This window comes from Pseudorca crassidens, chromosome 4 (genome assembly GCF_039906515.1).
Source record: "Pseudorca crassidens isolate mPseCra1 chromosome 4, mPseCra1.hap1, whole genome shotgun sequence".
NCBI classification, from domain to species: domain Eukaryota; kingdom Metazoa; phylum Chordata; class Mammalia; order Artiodactyla; family Delphinidae; genus Pseudorca; species Pseudorca crassidens.
In genome coordinates, this window is record NC_090299.1 from 64125249 (window position 1) to 64143120 (window position 17872).

At 41.3% G+C, this 17872-nt stretch overlaps 1 protein-coding gene across 5 annotated transcripts in view; it reads right to left on the reverse strand.

The window, feature by feature from the left end:
- Positions 1-8051, reverse strand: part of PDS5A (PDS5 cohesin associated factor A) — a 128788-nt gene extending 120737 nt beyond the window's left edge. Inside the window, exons 1-2 of one of the 5 annotated variants that reach the window (XM_067735753.1) lie at positions 7674-8050; positions 6638-6818 (exon numbers count right to left, since the gene is read on the reverse strand). In XM_067735753.1, the coding sequence (XP_067591854.1) occupies positions 6638-6778 (141 nt within the window). In that variant the 5' untranslated portion in view covers positions 6779-6818; positions 7674-8050. Of the gene's footprint in view, positions 1-6637; positions 6819-7464; positions 7580-7673 lie in introns of those variants that run through there. The other 4 variants (XM_067735755.1, XM_067735754.1, XM_067735756.1 and 1 more) reach the window with 4 other exon arrangements.
- Between the last annotated feature and the right edge of the window lie 9821 nt (positions 8052-17872).

Sequence of the window (17872 nt, forward strand, 5' to 3'; positions counted from 1 at the left end):
GCTGAGGGAATTTTATTATGGATAGCATAACAGATATCACTGTATCAATGTTAAATTCCTTGAGTGTGATAATGATAATTGTTATAAAGTAGGAGAATATCCTTGTTCTAAGAAGACTGCTGAAGCATTCAGAGGTGGAATGTCATGACAGATGCAAGTAACTCTCAAACAAAAATGTATGTTACATCTGTCTCCCTCCGTGTGTGTGTGTTTGGAGAAAAATTAAAGCAAGCAAAAGTAACAAAATGTTAACAACTGGTGAATCTAAGTGAAGGGATGACTGTTGAAGGTACAACTTTTCCAACTTTTCTAGAGGGATAAAATGTCTCAAAATAAGAAGTTAAAATGGATTTTTTTTGAAAAAGAGAGAAGGGGGAATCATCATTATGATTGGCCAGTGATACTTTCTAGTAAAAATTCAAAAATTGTAAGAAACAAGTTCTAGGATCAAATCATGAACCTCCCCCATAATTCTTCCATAACTAGCACGTAAAAAAGTTCCTACAATTTTTTTCTTAGAGTATTTAAAATAAATTTTACAAATCTAGCAAATTGGCTGCAAATATATACTGTTGTTTTTGAGATTAAATGTTTTACAAATGTATGACTATAACTACATAGTACACTTCGACTTACCATGAGAGCTCCTGTGGTAGATTAAAGACGGCTACAAATTCTTTCCTACTTCTTCCATTGAGAAGTAGGGTCAAATTTTCTCTCCTTGAATGTCAGCTGTGCTATGACTACTTTAAACCGTAGAGTAAGGTAGAAGTGCCACTGCCAATTCTGAATAAAGTCTTTAAAAGTACTGGCAACTTCCTCCATAGTGTCTTGGAACCCTGAACCCAACTACCCTGCTGGAGAGACCATGTGGAGAAACCTTAACACTACATCATAGACAAGAAGAAGGGCCCAGCTGAGTCCAGTCTTTCCACTGTTCCTACTGAGGTACCAAGTGTTTGAGAGAAGCCAGTGTGTATATACTTCACCAGTCTAATCACCAGCTGAATACCAGTGAGTGAGCCCAGTATGCGATGTGGAGCAGAATAATCAAGCCAAGCTCTGCCCAAATTTCTAATCCACAAAACTGTGAGATAGTAAGAAAAGTTACCAACAGTAGGCAAAAAGCAGAAGTCACCCTAGTGTCCATCAATGGATGAAAGGATAAACAGATGTTATACACGTGAATTCTGACACATACTACAATACAGATAAACCTTGAAGACATTATGCCAAGTGAAATAAGCCAGTCACAAAAGCAGCAATATTGTATGATCCCACTTATATGAGGCTCCTAGAGTAGTCAAATTCATAGAGACAGAAAGCAGAAAGGTGGTTGCCTGGGCTGGGGGAAGGGGAGAATAGAGTTATAATTTAATGGGTACAGAGTTCAGTTAAGGATGATGAAAAGTTGTGGAGATGGATGATGAGGCTGCACAACAATGTGAATGTACTTACAGCACTGAACTGTACAATTAAAAATGATTAAAATGGTAGGGGCTTCCCTGGTGGTGTAGTGGTTAAGGATCCACCTGCCAACACAGGGGACACCAGTTCGAGCCCTGGTCCGGGAAGATCCCACATGTCGTGGAACAACTAAGCCCACGCACCCATAACTACTGAGCCTGCACTCTAGAGCCCACAAGCCACAACTACTGAGCCCGTGTGCCACAACTACTGAAGTCTGCGTGCCTAGAGCCCGTGCTCCACAACAAGAGAAGCCACCGCAACAAAAAGCCCGCGCACCACAACAAAGAGTAGCCCCCGCTCACTGCAACTAGAGAAAGCCTGCACGCACCAACAAAGACCCAACACAGCCAAAAATAAATAAATAAACAGATAGATAAATAAATAAATAAAATAAAAGCTGTGCTGCATGAAGTATTACTTCACAAATGTATACTGGCTATATTTTAGGACTTCATTTTAAGAAATCTTGCCTCTCCATTTAACTTCTTAATTACTTAGCAGAATCTTCTGCATTAATACAAATATTAAAGTAAAAGATATAAACAAAATTCAGACTTGAAATTACATACTGAATTATGAGCAAAATTAGCATACTATGTGGCAATTAGGGATAAATAAAAGTCATTTATGCAAGTGAAAATAATTACAACAAATCAAGTATTTCTGAGGTCCACCTGAAGGGAAGAAAAATGAAAGAATTCATGGCCTTCCTGCCCCTAATCTATTCCTCCCCTCTTCCAACCTAGGTTTGATTGCAAAAGGAAGATGTCCTACCTAAATCAAGCTCACCATACCCCAATTCCTACTGAACTATCCAACAGGCCAGACTATAGAAAGTAGAAGCACGAGCATGTGGAAGAGGGAGAATGGCTGACAGAAAGAGAAAGATTACAGAAAAATACAAAGAAAACACAGAAGTAACACCTAGTGGGAGAAAAGTGGGGGACATTTTCAGAACAATAAAACCCTATTATTTAATTTTTCCTAATTCTTAGCACCAAGGTAATAAGTATTTTGATTTGATTCTGTGACAGAATGAATATGGCAGGTTTGGGTATGGAGTTGTGGCTAGAGAACTGTCTGAGGCACTGAACTCTGAGAGCAGATAATAAGAAATGGATATAGTAACAAACTTCATCCTAATCCCTCCCTTTAAAAACGAAGGCTTTCAAGGGCTTCCCACTTCCAAAATAGCAAAAAAGGAAGAAAAAAAAAGTGTGTAGCACACAGCTTTGTAATACATGATCTGAGATAGACTGTGTATAACAAACTGTGGGCAGAAGCACTTAATGGAACTTTGTATAACACTGTTTATAGGTGTATCTTGTTTATTAAACTTATCAGACATGATTTGCATTAGTTTCAGAATCCTTAATGAAATCTTGATGCTTAATATAACATTGGTATTAAAATGTCTGCTATCCTTGCAAACAGCCTTTGTATGAATTTTAATATTTCTGCCAATTAATATATATTTGTAATTTATCTAAATAACAAAACTGTTAATGATGGTTTTCAGCTTTATGTGACTAGGGTTGGTCACAACCTCTGAGACAGTTTCTTCATCCAGAAAATTAGAACAAAATGAAATAAACTCTAAGCTACCTTCTGGTTCTAAAATTCTAAATATCTGTGTTATCATCTCTAGTATGCAATCTCAGATAAAGTACTTAGCTGCAATTCAAAATATTTTCAAATTATCCTTCATCTTCAAAAATAAAAATATTTGTCTAAACCAGTATTAATACAAAGTATTCGAAGAGTAGTCCCCGCTCCACGAAAGCCCTAGCAGCAAAGAAGACACAACACAGCCAAAAAAAAAAAAAACCAAAGCATTCATTCGTTCATTCAAGGAATATATGTTGAGAACCTAAGTGCCAGGTATTAAACTTAGCACTGGGAGGATACAAAACTAAGCAAACAGATGTGATACCTATATTCATGAAGCTGACAGAGAAGCTGGGGAGACAAACCAAATAAACATATGCATAAATGTAATATCACATCTGTAATAAGTGATATGAAGGAATTAAAAGAATATATTAACAGGGAATCTAAGAGACTTCCCTTAATGAACTGGGAGGAAGAGTACGTATATGGGCTACATAATTCTAAATCTGTCTAGACAGAAATGAGCATGGCATGTTCAAGGAACTGACAGAAGGCCAGTGTGACTGGACATAAAAATATTTAAAGTAGTTCCTTGGAAACAGAAATTAAAACTTCTAAAATACAAAAGTATGTCTAAGTTCTTCCAAAGATATACTCTAAGAATTATTTTCAAGAAAGCTTCAAAGCATCACAATAATTTCTAATGTTAAAAAAAAAAACAAAAACGTTGTCCCATATCTCCCTGCAAAAGACCAAGTTAACTCTCATTGATTCCCTTCTCTTTTCACTTTACTGTTTTCAACTGCATAATAAAAATCACAACTTCTTTGTTCAACTTCGTTTAGATTCCTTAGAAGAAAGCAGCTATAAGAATAAAAAGATACATGATGCTATTGCCCTGGCTCTGCCACTAACCTGTCCTATGGCTGACCTTGGTAAATGTTACCCGGCCACTTTGGGTCTAACGTTTGTTATCTGTGAAATAAAGGGAGTTCCAGAATTTCTTTTAGAATCATTCTAACTCTAAAATTATGGTTCCACTGTAAAAATGCTTGTTCCAGTCTTGAAAACTGAACAAAATGGACCAAACATCTCTGAATTCCACTAACCAAGATTTTTTTTTTTAATTTATTTGTTTTTAACTTTGGCTGCATTGGGTCTTCGTTGCTGCACACGGGCTTTCTATAGTTGCGACGAGCGGGGGCTACCCTTCGTTGCAGTGTGTGGGCTTCTCATTGCGGAGCACAGGCTCTGGGCGTGCGGGCTTCAGTAGTTGTGGCACGTGGGCTCAGCAGTTGTGGCTCGAGGGCTCTAGAACACAGGCTTAGTAGCTGTGGCACACAGGCTTAGTTGCTCCGTGGCATGTGGGATCTTCCCGGACCAGGGTTCGAACCTATGTCCCCTGCACTGGCAGGCGGATTCTTAACCACTGCACCACCAGGGAAGCCCCATTAACGAAGATTTTACTTGCCTTTAAGCGGTTTTGTATTTATACAGCATTGGAACATTGTTACTGTATTATAACAAACTACCGAATTTATAAAATTTATCCACAAATAACACCAAAGTTATCAAAAAAACAGTTAAACATTGTTTGAAACCTATACTTCCAACGAGACAGTAATACTTTAAACATGGATCCCTAAAATGTACAAAGTCAAAATCGACTTAGAAAGGCAGGAGGAAGACAGAATCATAATTCTTGAGAAAAGCAAAATTTTAGCAACAGGACATTCAAATTTGTTAATATGTGTATCAAATTTAACTTCCAAAAGAACTCATAAAAAATGAATATTCTAACCGTATGCTCATTCTAGACTTGGTGTCAATTTCTAGTTAACAATATTTCTGATATTTAATCTATTTCCAAATGGAAGATGTATATACAGTCATAACTTTTCTTTTTTTAACCAGATTATCCATCACTAGAATTCAACGTTTTGATATTCTTAATATGAAAATAAAAATTAAAGGACCTATAAATTTTTTAACTTAGCTTTATATTTCATAATTCATATTTCAGCATCTCAGAACACTTAAGAACAATAATATAACCTTAAGAAGCATCAATTAAGCACCCTACTTTATGTACAGTCTTTAGTATCAAGGTTTATTTTAATGGACGGCATTGTGTCCCATTCCTTCCAAAGGGGCAACAAACCGCAGAATCCAATTAGATTTTTAACAATAAACTACAGGAATACTTTAAATATTAATCACTCATAACATGGTAAACATTTACTAGACACTATAAGTTCTAAAAGCAAAGGGGCAAGATTATTCCTTAAAATACATTTCACCAAGTGCCCAAGGTGAAGACTGGCAAAGTGTCAACATCGTTTCTTCCCTCACCTCCCACCAACTCTGATTGATTCTAACACTGAAATGTGTCTTGTAACGTTCCCTATCACTCTATTCCCACTATCATAGCCCTACTTCATGATTTCAACATCTCTGACCTAGACTGTTAACAGTTAACTGTTAACTGTTAACAGTTTCCTAGCTGGACTCCCTGTCTCCAGTCTTACCCTGTTCCAATCCAGCCCCGATAGTGACAACCAAAACATCTTCAGCATTGCCAAATGTCTCCTGGGGGTCAAACATGTCCTGGTTGAGAAACACTGCATCAAGCTGATCCCTTAACAAGAACAGCACTTACTTTGTAAGGCTGTATCCACAATCTATGTCCATGCAACAAAAAGCAAAAAATTAACTTACCTAAGGCTGAAACTTACAACCTTGACATTAGGACCACCATGCTTAAAGATACACTGACTCATAAAAAGAGCCATAATCACTCTCTCTTAAAACCCCTCTGGGGACTTCCCTGGTGGTCGTGGTTAAGACTCTGTGCTCCCAATGCAAGGGGCGCAGGTTTGATCCCTGGTCAGGAAACTAGATCCCCGCATGCCGCAACTTAAGACCCAGCACAGCCAAATAAATAAATATTTAAACAAACAAACACATACAAACCCCTCTGAACATGTGGGCATAAATCATCACCTTACTTCAAGCCTGAAGTTTGAAAAGTCAGTACCTTCTGTCAAAGTTTAACCATACTATATACATATTTAAGCTTCTGGATGTTAGAAAATTGTGATAATTTTTAAAATGCCTTTTGTGCTTTGATAAATCAGTCTCCTCAGAAGTTGATGAAAACCTTCCTAAGCAAATTACTGCCTACCTTTAAGGCTGCAAGCTACTCTGAATAGTATTCTCGTAAATATTTCTAGGAAAAAAAAAAAAAAACTTAAAAAAATACTCGAATTCTTATACTTTAAAAAAAAAGTAAGATTAAAAAAGATCACACACACCCTTCTAATTTCCCATAATGGTTATGCCCCTAACAGAAATCACCATTCAAAGATATAGCCAAGATAGAACAATACCTTTCAGAGGCGGTAAAAGAGAAAACGTAAAATATCTAAAAAAAAAAAAAAAGCCCTGGTCAGTGAAACTCTTACAGGCCAGGCCCAGCAGAGCTGTAATACCACAGGAGAGAGCACCTCCTACCACAAACGTCTGAAATGTGAACATTCGGTCCAGAGGAGCTTACCTTCAGTCGTTTGATCATTTCGTCGGTGGTGATCTTGTCGGTGATCTCCTTTACCCCCGGAGGGTAAGCGATCTTCCCGTCAGCACTCACAACGCCACAGAGGGCAGGGGCAGGCTTGGGCTGCGCGGTCGAGAAGTCCATCCTGGGGGACAACTTTTCTTTCACAGTCCTCTACCGGCCTCTATCGGTCAGAAAACAAAAGTTCAGCGGGAAAGGGACGACTTTGTAACCTCTTTTTTCATTTCAAAAATCTCTAATCTGCAAAGGGCCCTTTCTCCCGGGAGGCCGGGGACTCGCGGCGGCCCCGCCACCCGCTCCTCCCCGGAGCTTGGATCCTGGCGGCCGCCGCGCCGCGCCCACCCACGCGGGCCCCTCCAACACCGGGCCCACTGGGCTCTCTGGCACCGGCGGCCGCGGGAAGCCCCGGGCAGCGCCAGGAGTTTCCCAGTCCTCCTTTCACAATGAAATCCACCCCCAAACACCGAAGTCCGAAGTTTGGCGGCTTCGAGAACCCGGCAAAACCCCTAAAGCCCCCGCTCGGTCAGAGAGAAGCCTCGAGTCCCCGCCCGGCCGGTCCCCTCCGGGAAAGGAGACGCGAGGCCTATAGGGCTCGGCTTAGGCCGCAAAACTAGGGACCCAACCGGACCCACACGCAGCGGCGTCTCCCGGGGACGAACGCCCTTGCCGGGCAGAGCTGCTGAACCCCAGGCGTCCCCGCCACGCTCCCGCCCCTCCCGTGTCCCGCTCCCCCACCCCCGCGGGAGGGGAAAACAAGCCGCCCTCCACCCCGAACCCCAAGCCAGGAAGCGGCTGACGCGGCTCCGCACTTCACATTTTGTTCCTTCAACTTCGGCTGCGGCTCCCCGGCGGCTTCTCTCGCCCCCGGCCACTCGGCGCCGCCGAGGCCTTACCGGCACCTCCGGGCAGCCCCGCCGGGCCTCGGTCCCGCGCCCCCACCCCCCACCCGCTCCGGTCTCCCCTTCCGTCCCCTCCCTCCACCAGCCGAGGGCGGGAGCCGAGCCGCCGCCGCCTTTACCTCCTCCTCATGCGGGCGGAAGGTGCATCGAGCGCCCGGGCCTCTGTCAGGTGGTTGCGCCGCCGCCCCTCTCCGGGCTGCACACAAAGCGGCTCCGCCGGTCCCGCCGCCGCCGCCGCCCGCCCCGGAGCGGCGCTGGGGCTGGCGGTGCCGAGGAGGAGCAGTCGCCGCGGGGGGAGACGCGGGGCGAGTGAGCGCTGGGCGGGGAGACACTGCCGCTCTCCGTCTGGCCGAGGAAGAGCAGCCTCGGAAAAGGCTCCTCCGGGAGCGTGTGCTCGTGTGTTCGCCCCGGAACCCCGAGCCCGCCAGCCGGCACCTCGCGCCGGCCGGGTCCGCCAAGCCGGACCCGGACGCCCCTCGCAGCGGCGCGCGCCCGGCAGTCCGTGCTCCGGGCAGCCGGCGCTTCTCGCACCCACCGGTCGGTCACGCGAGCGGTGCGGGAGCACGCGAGAGAAGGGCGCGCGCCTCGCTCCCGCCCCTTCCTCCGCAGGCCGTGCCTCCGCCTCCCTCGGGCCTGAGGCGGTGGCGCGCGGGGCAGACAGCGCCGCCACCCGGTTGGCGCCAAGACCTGCCTCGGCGAACGCCTCCGGGAGGACTAGACCCAAAAGGCGAGCGGAGGAGGAGCCCGGCTGGCGGGAAGCGAACCGGTCCCCGCGGCCCTGTGAGGGCAAGCGGGACGAACAGGGCTTTATCTTATGCCGCGGAGATGAGTTCATGACTTTTGGGGTTCATCCTGAGGGACGTGGACGGAAATGGTTGAAAAATGGTGAATTACTTGGTGAAAATGAACTGATTTCCTCCCCAGGGACGGAGGATCTACAAACTGAGGAAAAGTTTTGCAACATGGTACAACGTGGGCCGCTCATTCTTGTTCCTTCTGACAGCCACCAGAGTTTGCCCGCCCCTCTTTAGATGCCTAAAATTAATATTTTGAAAGCAGCAAAATATGAAAATAGCATTGAGTCGAGTAGTTCTTAAAGAAAGGTCTGAAACGTAGGATCCTGGGCTCCACTCCCAAACCTGGAGAATGAAGATCTATGAGACTGGAATCCAGAAATAAGCGTGTTTACAATTTAGATAGATGGCTCTTGTGAATATGGAATAATTCATTTTTTTAAGTGTTAAGTATACCGAAGAATAACTTTCTTTCATCCAAAGGAAAGCCCAATGCAGTGGTGTTTGAGCAGTTTAATGTAAAAGAAAATTGAAGCAGATGAACCTCAGAAGCACGTACATAATTTCCGAAAATGAAGTTGAAAAAAGAACACAATAATGTGAAATAGCAGGCAGCTCTTGAAACCGACCACTACCATAGTTTAAAATTATATTCGATTATTTATTTAAATTATTCTTGATGGATATCCATCGGTCTTTTCCACATTCTTTGCTTGATCTTAAAAATATTATAGGTGCTGGGACTTCCCTGGTGGTGCCATGGATAGGACTCCACGCTCCCAATACAGGGCGCCCGGGTTTGATCCTTGGTCAGGGAACTAGATCCCACATGCATGCCACAACTAAGAGTTCGCATGCTGCAACTAAGGAGTCTGCCTGCTGCAACTAAGACCCAGCACAACCAAATAAATAAATAAATATTAAAAATTCTTTCTAAAAAAAAAATATAGGTGCTGCCCTCACTGAATTGTTTTTCAGGTATTCCACAAGGGAACAATCATCTTGGAATCTAACACACCACAGTTGCTGATTTGCTACAACTCTGCCCAAAAGTCAGAGCTCTGTTCTTGGGCATTTAGAGTAGCAGGCAGAATCCATTTAAGATTGTCTCCATCCAAACTATGAAACTGACCAAAACCTACACTCTTTTTAGGCTCTTCTCTCACTTATGATTTTTAAAAATCTGTCACATTTAAATAGCTAAAGAGTGCTGCTTTTTGTTTTCATTCTTGCTCTAAGTAATTTACCCATAATTAAATGGAGTTTTGTATATACCCATAAGTTTTAATTTTATACAACTTATTACTTTTTTGATACTGTTTGATTTTATAAACACTCATAGGATAGTAAGCCCTAAGGATTATAACACATAAAAATGTCGAATTTATATAATTCTAAAATTCAGGAATTCTGAAATTCTTGTCTTTACTTTCTTTTTTAAAAAGTTTTCACTTAGTGTAAATGAGAAGAGGTACATTCATTTGAGCAACAATTATTTAAAGAGGGCCTATTATGCAAGGCATTGTTCTGGGCACTGAGAAAAAAATCTGTAGTGGGGAAGTGGACAAAAATCCCTACCTGTTGTGGTAGAGCTTAATTTGTTTGGGGACAGATAGACAAAATAAATAAATAAATTGCTATGGAAGAAAATAAAGTAGAGAAGCAGGGGTGAGATGCAGACCACATATAACCTTTTAGGCCTTTGGCCTTTGGAAAGACTTTGGCATGTACTCTGAGATGGGAGTGTTTTAAAAAGAGAAGTGATATTATATGATTTATGTTCTATGCGCTAGGCAACCTTTGACAAATTAATCTTTCTGTACCTCATTTTCCTCATCTGTAAAACAAGGATAATAGTTTCTATTTCGGAGGGTCATTATGAGGGATAAATAAGTTAACATTTGTAAAGTGCCTAGAATAGTAACTGGTACATACTAAGCTCCACATAATTTTTTTTTTTTCCTTTTGCGGTATGCGGGCCTCTCACTGTTGTGGCCTCTCCTGTTGTGGAGCACAGGCTCCGGACACTCAGACTCAGCAGCCATGGCTCACGGGCCCAGCCGCTCCGCGGCATGTGGGATCTTCCCGGACCGGGGCACGAACCCGTGTCCCCTGCATCAGAAGGCGGACTCTCAACCACTGCACCACCAGGGAAGGCCCCACATAATTTTTTAGTATATGTAAAATGAAAGAATCACTCTAGCTGCTGGGTTGAAAATAATGTAGAGATGCAAAAGTGAAAGTAGGGTAACCAAGTATAAGACAACTGCAAAAATCCCAAGGAGAGATGGTAATAAGAACTGGGTAATAACAGTGGAAGTGATGAAAAATGGTACAAGAAAAAGAGAGGAGTCAAGAAAGCAAGGATGGCTCCAAAGTTTTTGACCTGTGTAACTAGAAGGATGAAGTTACCACTAACTGGGATGGGGAGGACTGTGCTTGGAGCAGATTGAGAGTCAGAATGTCTTTTACAATCTAAGCTATTTAAAAGTTAATTTAGGGCTTCCCTGGTGGCGCAGTGGTTGAGGGTCCGCCTGCCGATGCAGGGGACGGGGGTTCGTGCCCCGGTCTGAGAAGATCCCGCATGCGCGGAGCGGCTGGGCCCGTGAGCCATGGCCGCTGAGCCTGCGCGTCCGGAGCCTGTGCTCCGCAACAGGAGAGGCCACAACAGTGAGAGGCCAACGTACCGCGAAATAAATAAATTAATTAATTAATAATAATAATAAATAAATAAAAGTTAATTTAACAGTTACTCAGCTCCTGCAGTGGGTAAGGCATTATACTAGGCCCTGGGGAAATATTTAGAAAACAAGAAGGCAAAGTCCCTGATCTTGACATGATCAGAGTCTAATGGAGGAATCACAGACATACAACGAAACATAATCAAGGCAAGGGTGTGATTTATATTATAATAGGGATTTACATTATATTGTCTGGGAGCCTCGGAAAGGGGTGCTATGGGAACTTCCCAAAGGAAGGGGCATTTGAGGCTGGCCATTGGAGGGTGAGTTGTTGTGGTGAGTAGTTTTTGTGGGGCGAGCAATAGTTAACAGATAACCACAAGGTGAAAAAAAGCCTTGAGGTAATTAAGTGCAAATTCTTTTTAAGGAAAAGACTTTGATGTGATTAGAACAATAGTTGCATAAAAGAGTAGCTTGGCTTTGTGAGACTTATTCTACCCCCACTTAATTTCCATCAGCCCCTCTCCCATATACAAATGTACAAGCATACAATCTATGTACAAAATGGCATCCAGTGCAGCTTCAGGACAAATCCCTAACCCCCTATTTCAATCATACTACCAACCACAAATTCTTCCTACATAGAAATTCTAGATCCAAACTCTAGGGCACTGCAACAGTGGAAATGTTCCACACTTGCATTGTCCAATACTGTAGGTACCAGTATAAAACACCTGAAAGGTGGCTACTACAATGAAAGAACTAAATTTTTAATTTAATTTAATTTAAAAAAATCTAAGCAGCCATTAGTGGCTACTATATTTGACAGTGCAGCTCTGGAGTGAAAAGTTTGTAGGAGTGATTGACAGAAGATGAGGGTAGAGGATAAACTGTGTTCACACTGAATGCTGCAGATGTTGAACAGAGTGGTAGTTTCAAAGGATGAATGGGGGTAATAGAAGACTAAAGACATTTATAGTGAAAGTGAATTAAGGTAAAAATACAACCAAACAGATAAAAATGAAAAAATATTTAAAGCAGTTTTTAAAAATATGTTTTTTATTTATCTGAAATTCTTTATTTGCTTTTCAATTTAAAATGTAACTAGCTAATTTATCCTGAGTAATTTCACAGATTAAACATTTGAATCTTCTATATACCTCTGGTCACAGAGAAATTTTAACAATACATCATAATTAGTGTGAAACTAAAAAAATTGTACGTTAATTTATTTAAGTGTCTTTCCAGATATCACTGACAGCTTAGCTAAAATTTAAATATATTTAGGCATAGGATAATAACATATCTATCTGTAGTGAATGAAATGAATTTGACATGTTTCACTGATGACTGATGACTAAAAATATGAAGTCTGAATCATTTTAGCCTAGTGTGACCAAGATGTTAATGATTAACTTATTTGTCATGGTAATTTAAAGACTTTATTTGAATCTTATTTAATATCTTAGACTCCATGCACATCTCTCTTCAATTTTTTTTTTTTTTTTTTTTTTGCGGTACACGGGCCTCTCACTGTTGTGGCCCCTCCCGCTGCGGAGCACAGCCTCCGGACGCGCAGGCTCAGCGGCCATGGCTCACGGGCCCAGCTGCTCCGCGGCATGTGGGATCCTCCCGGACCGGGGCACGAACCCGTGTCCCCTGCATCGGCAGGAGGACTCTCAACCACTGCGCCACCAGGGAAGCCCCTCTCTCTTCAATTTAAAGTGTGAAGGCTGACCTGTATCATTAATTATATTAGCTTTCTTAAAATTGTTTTATCAAAATTAAGTATTATTTAATAAGCAGGGACAGCAAACTAAAGCTAAATATTTTCAAATATGAAAGAAACTACAGATGTAAACAACATGAGTATATCTTAGTGACATACTATGATAACCTATTTATAAAGTTCAAAAGCAAAGATCAGGATGTTGGTTACCCCTGGAGTACAAGGGAAAGCAGGGAACACAGGGGAACAATATGGGAGAATGAATACATAGGCAGATATTTTCTTGTTAAAGCTTTACTTTTGGGTGTAGTGGTGGCTTCATTTACGTTCATTATATGTTAAGCGAATGAATGGATGAATGAATGAGAGCAATCCATGGAACAAGGAGGGATGTGTTGTAACCCAAGGATTATGATTAATCCGATTCAGGTCACCTGAGGTCTAGAAGAGAAAAAGAGACAGACTCAAAAATTTTATATGATAATTTAATTTTTTTAGACTTAGGGTATACCCTAAGTCCAATGGCTGGTGTTCTTATAAGAAGATATGCAGAGGGACTCCCCTGGCGGTCTAGTGGTTAAGATGCCGCGCTTCCACTGCAGGGAGTGAAGGTTCGATCCCTGGTCAGGAACTAAAATCCCACATGCCCTGCAGTACAGCCGAAAAAAAAAAGACATAGGAATAGAGAAGTAGACGTAGAGAGCGGACACATGGACATGGCGGGGAAGAGGAGGGTGGGACGAATTGGGAGATTAGGTTTGACATAAATACACTACCATGTGTAAAATACATAGCTAATGGGAACATGTTGTATAGCATAGGGACCTAGGCCCGGTGCTCCGTGACGACCTAGATAGGTGGGATGGGAGGGTGGGGTGGGAGGGAGGTCCAAGAGGGAGGGGATATAGGCATACATATAGCTGATTCACTTCATTCTACAGCAGAAACTAACACAACATTGTAAAGCAATTTTACTCCAAAAAAAGAAAAAAAGACATGCAGGGAAGAAGGCCAGGGGATGACAGAGACAAAGATTGGAGGGAGGCAGCTGCAAGCCAAGGAATGCCAAGGATCACCAGCAAGCACCAGAACTAAGGAAAGAGGCACGGGAGGATTCTTCCCTTGAGGCTTCAGAAGGAGTATTACCCTGCTGACACCTTGATTTCTAGAACAGTAAGAAAATGAATTTTTGTTGTTATAAGCCACTGTGTTCATGGTACTTTGTTACAACAGCTCTAGGAAACTAATACACCTGCCACCAGCCATAAGTAAAATTTGTCTTAAAGTGGGTTAGTTAGTAGCTGTAAAGTAGCAAAAGCATTTTACCTTCTGAGAGACAAATTTCATCACTCTCATTTTTGGACCTAATTTTTTTCGTTTGTTTTTAAAGAGAGCTATAGAACATTTATAAAGCAGTGAGTGACAGCTTACCTGATTTCTACATTTTTCTCAATTGCATTAAGTTTGTGAACCTTAATTTATCTCTAGAATCTACATTTTCATTTTTCCATTTTCTCACATTCTTAGGAAATAAGAACAATATGCAAGCAAATATTTAAATAATTGTACAACTAAGAGAAACTGCAGAAATGGAACTGTTGCTTGGCAGGCAGCTCCACCAAGCTTTGGCTCAAAGTATTCCTTTGTCAGCTGATATGGAAGAGTCCAAAATTGGAATTTTAAAAGCAGTGTAGAAATGAGAATATATAATGTACTAAATGAGATTGTACATAAGTGAATGGACTAAAGTCAACGTTTGCTTGTTTAATAATCAATTATTCTTTTCATTATGTTCATTTTATTAACTAAGAATTTTTATAAATACAATATTTTCTATGATTTATAGCTATCAAATGTCATTACCATAATAACTGCGGCAGACTGTAAGAATAAGTAGCTGAACTTCAAATTTCTGGTTTAATTGAAAATGTAACCACATCAGAACTGGTAGTCAGCACCATCTGACTTATCCAAGGAATGTGCCAAGAATTTACGTAACTTTTGTCTTCCAAATTTTTCCAAGTAGTTCCAGAAACTGAATAGTATTTGGAATGCGGACTACCTAGTAAATACTGTTTTGGAAAAACTCTTCAGAGTTCAGTTATGCGTAGACTCGTCCAGAGACTACAGAAAATTAAACAGTGAGCCTGCAGGAAATTTAACAAGGGCTGTTTCACCTTCTAATCATGACAGATTTATCATGATTTTCAGGAGATAGGAAGCTTCTTGTTAATTGAATTTTCGACAAATTGAAACTTAATCAGAAAACTCCTTTCCACTCAATCGAAAATATTACTAGAATATATCAGTTTTCTTTTCATTCTTTAGGAAGCACCGGATAGTGAACATAATGGGGAATCTTTGGTGTTTGAACATACCCCAGTGCCTCAGGTTTGTCAATCTGAAAGCCACTTGAATTTGCAAAATTGTAGGTGTAGAATCAAAGACTGATTGAGCCAAACATGTACTGAGGCTAGAACTTTCCATGGAAGTTAGTTCCATCTCTGTGTGTATTGAGGTTTTTGTTTTGTTTCATTTTGTTTTGTTTTGAATACAACAGGGGAGGCCAGTTAAGAACCTCTGTTAAATTGGGTCTTGATACCTTGATCCACTTAGCACATACTGTCTGCAAGTTCTATACTAAATGTTGAAGATGCAAGGTGGAAAAGATATTGTCCCTGACTTCAACAGGCAATTTGAAGTTTTCTTGTGTTATTATTATGTTATTACTATATATTCATGCATGCAGGATGCTGTCTACTTCCCTCTGAACGCCTGCTTCATTCTTTGCTCTTTGAAGAGGCTCGTTTCTTTGCTTTTCAGTTCACATGACATGCAGAAGAGAACCATCCATCTTCTAAGCTCACAACTCCTTCATCTTAGATCAGCCCAGACTAAACTGGAATTTCTTAGTCCAAATTGCAAATGCTAAGGACAATAAATTTAATTCTTTTTTCTTTTCTCCATAGCATTTATCATCTAGCATACTAAATAATTTATTACTTATTATGTTTACTGTTTATGGTTTGTCTCATCAGGTGCCCATAACTGGCCTAATCAATTGGGGCCAGGTGGGCAGGGTCATGGCTAAAACATACCTCTGGACGAGCCACCACTAATGAACTGGGACACCAACAGCAATTTCCAGAGAAAGGAAAGATTTTGGGGTCGTAGACCAAGCACATCTTTCAAAAAATTGCCACCAAATGTTTATCTTGTTAAAAGTAGTACCAAAGCACACAAAAAATTCCCAATGCACCCACCAATTTGTAAAAAAAAAAACCCTCTCCATTATCATCAGAGTTAATTATTTAAATGGAATTTTCAGAGTTTTGGCTTTTTTAACCTTAAAAAATCAAATACATTTTCACATTTTAATAAATAATATTTAATATATATTAATAAGTTCAAAATTTATAACACAATATCTATCTTTTTTCATATAATAAAACAGAAAACTATTATCTCCAAGAAACTCCATTTCTGTACCCTGATCTGCATCCCTGATTCTCTCACTGGTAGTATGGCAGGACAGACATTCTTTTCCTCCCTGTATGCTCTTCCCTTCCTGGGGCAGAGCACATACCATGGGAACAGAAGGAGCATTTGGCAATGTTACTGAATGCAGTGGAAGAGACAGAGACCCCTTCAGAATATTAACACATGAGGGAGTTCAGTCTTTGCAATGTGAAAAGTCTGATTGTATATACTCCACTGATAGGATTTGACATACCCCAGGTCTGATCTAAAGTGGAACAGAGCTGAATGGCCCACAGCCTATGCCAGAGGTAGAGAAGAAGACATAAGATCATGGGGAAAAGGTGCAGGTGTCATGGAAGGAGAAGAAAAGAAAGGGTAGGGCCAAAGGGGAGGATGTTTTTTCTTTGTTGGCAGAGAGGGGGATAGCCAGGTAGGGTGGCTCTGTGGACTTAGATGGAAGAACACCTGTCCACTGAGGGCTGGGGAAGCTGATATGTAAAGAGTAGAGAAACCCTTTCCAAACACTTAGTCTGTTGTGAATCTGGGGGTATCTGACACTAACTTGAAGCAAGGTACTATTGTGTACATTCTGCTAGATTACAAACCATGTGAGGGCAGGGATCTTTGCTTATATTATTCAGGGTGTATCTCAAATGTCTAGAACAGTGCCTGGCACACTCAGGCACTCAATAAATATTTGGTCAACTGAAACAGAAAATTCTGGACTATGTGTCTATCCCTAACTGGCTAAAAATATGGATGTTTAATATTGGGCTGTACCACTGCTGCCTTCCCTATCCCAGGCATGGTTCTGCTGTTTCACTAGAAATGAACCAGCACGTTTGTCAAGTGGTATACATAAGTAGAGGAGGAGAAGGAGACACTTTATAGGACACGACAGAGTATTAGACTTTTACTGCTATTATCTCTGACACCATTCCAGATACAGGAGAAATTAGGGTCAACAATGAAGTAGAATTAGATTTTTCCAATATTACTATAATCTTTTAAGAATATAGAATCTACTGCTCTCTTCTTCCCTTTCCCAGGATTTATCCAATCATGTCAACTCTGAAATGGATTGGCTTGACATAAGACCTAGGAGAAATGGGAGAGTGCTACATACTTACATTTTAAAAAAAAGTTTTTATCAAAGTATCATTGCTTTAATGATGCATAACAATATAAAATACAGATAAGTAGTTTATTATTCTATTTGAACATGAAACTGCATAGGCAGAATCCAGGGTATTTTATTATCCAGTCAACTGAACTGTTTTAAGATTTGAGGGACTTCCCTGGGGCTTCTCTGGTGGCGCAGTGGTTGAGAATCTGCCTGCCAATGCAGGGGACACAGGTTCGAGCCCTGGTCTGGGAAGATCCCACATGCTGCGGAGCAACTAGGCCCGTGAGCCACAATTACTGAGCCTGCGCATCTGGAGCCTGTGCTCCGCAACAAGAGAGGACGCGATAGTGAGAGGCCCGCGCACCGCGATGAAGAGTGGCCCCCGCTTGCCGCAACTAGAGAAAGCCCTCGCACAGAAACGAAGACACAACACAGCCAAAAATAAATAAATTAATTAATTAAAAAAAAAAGATTTGAGGATATTGCTCTGATTTTTGAAGTTTTAAGA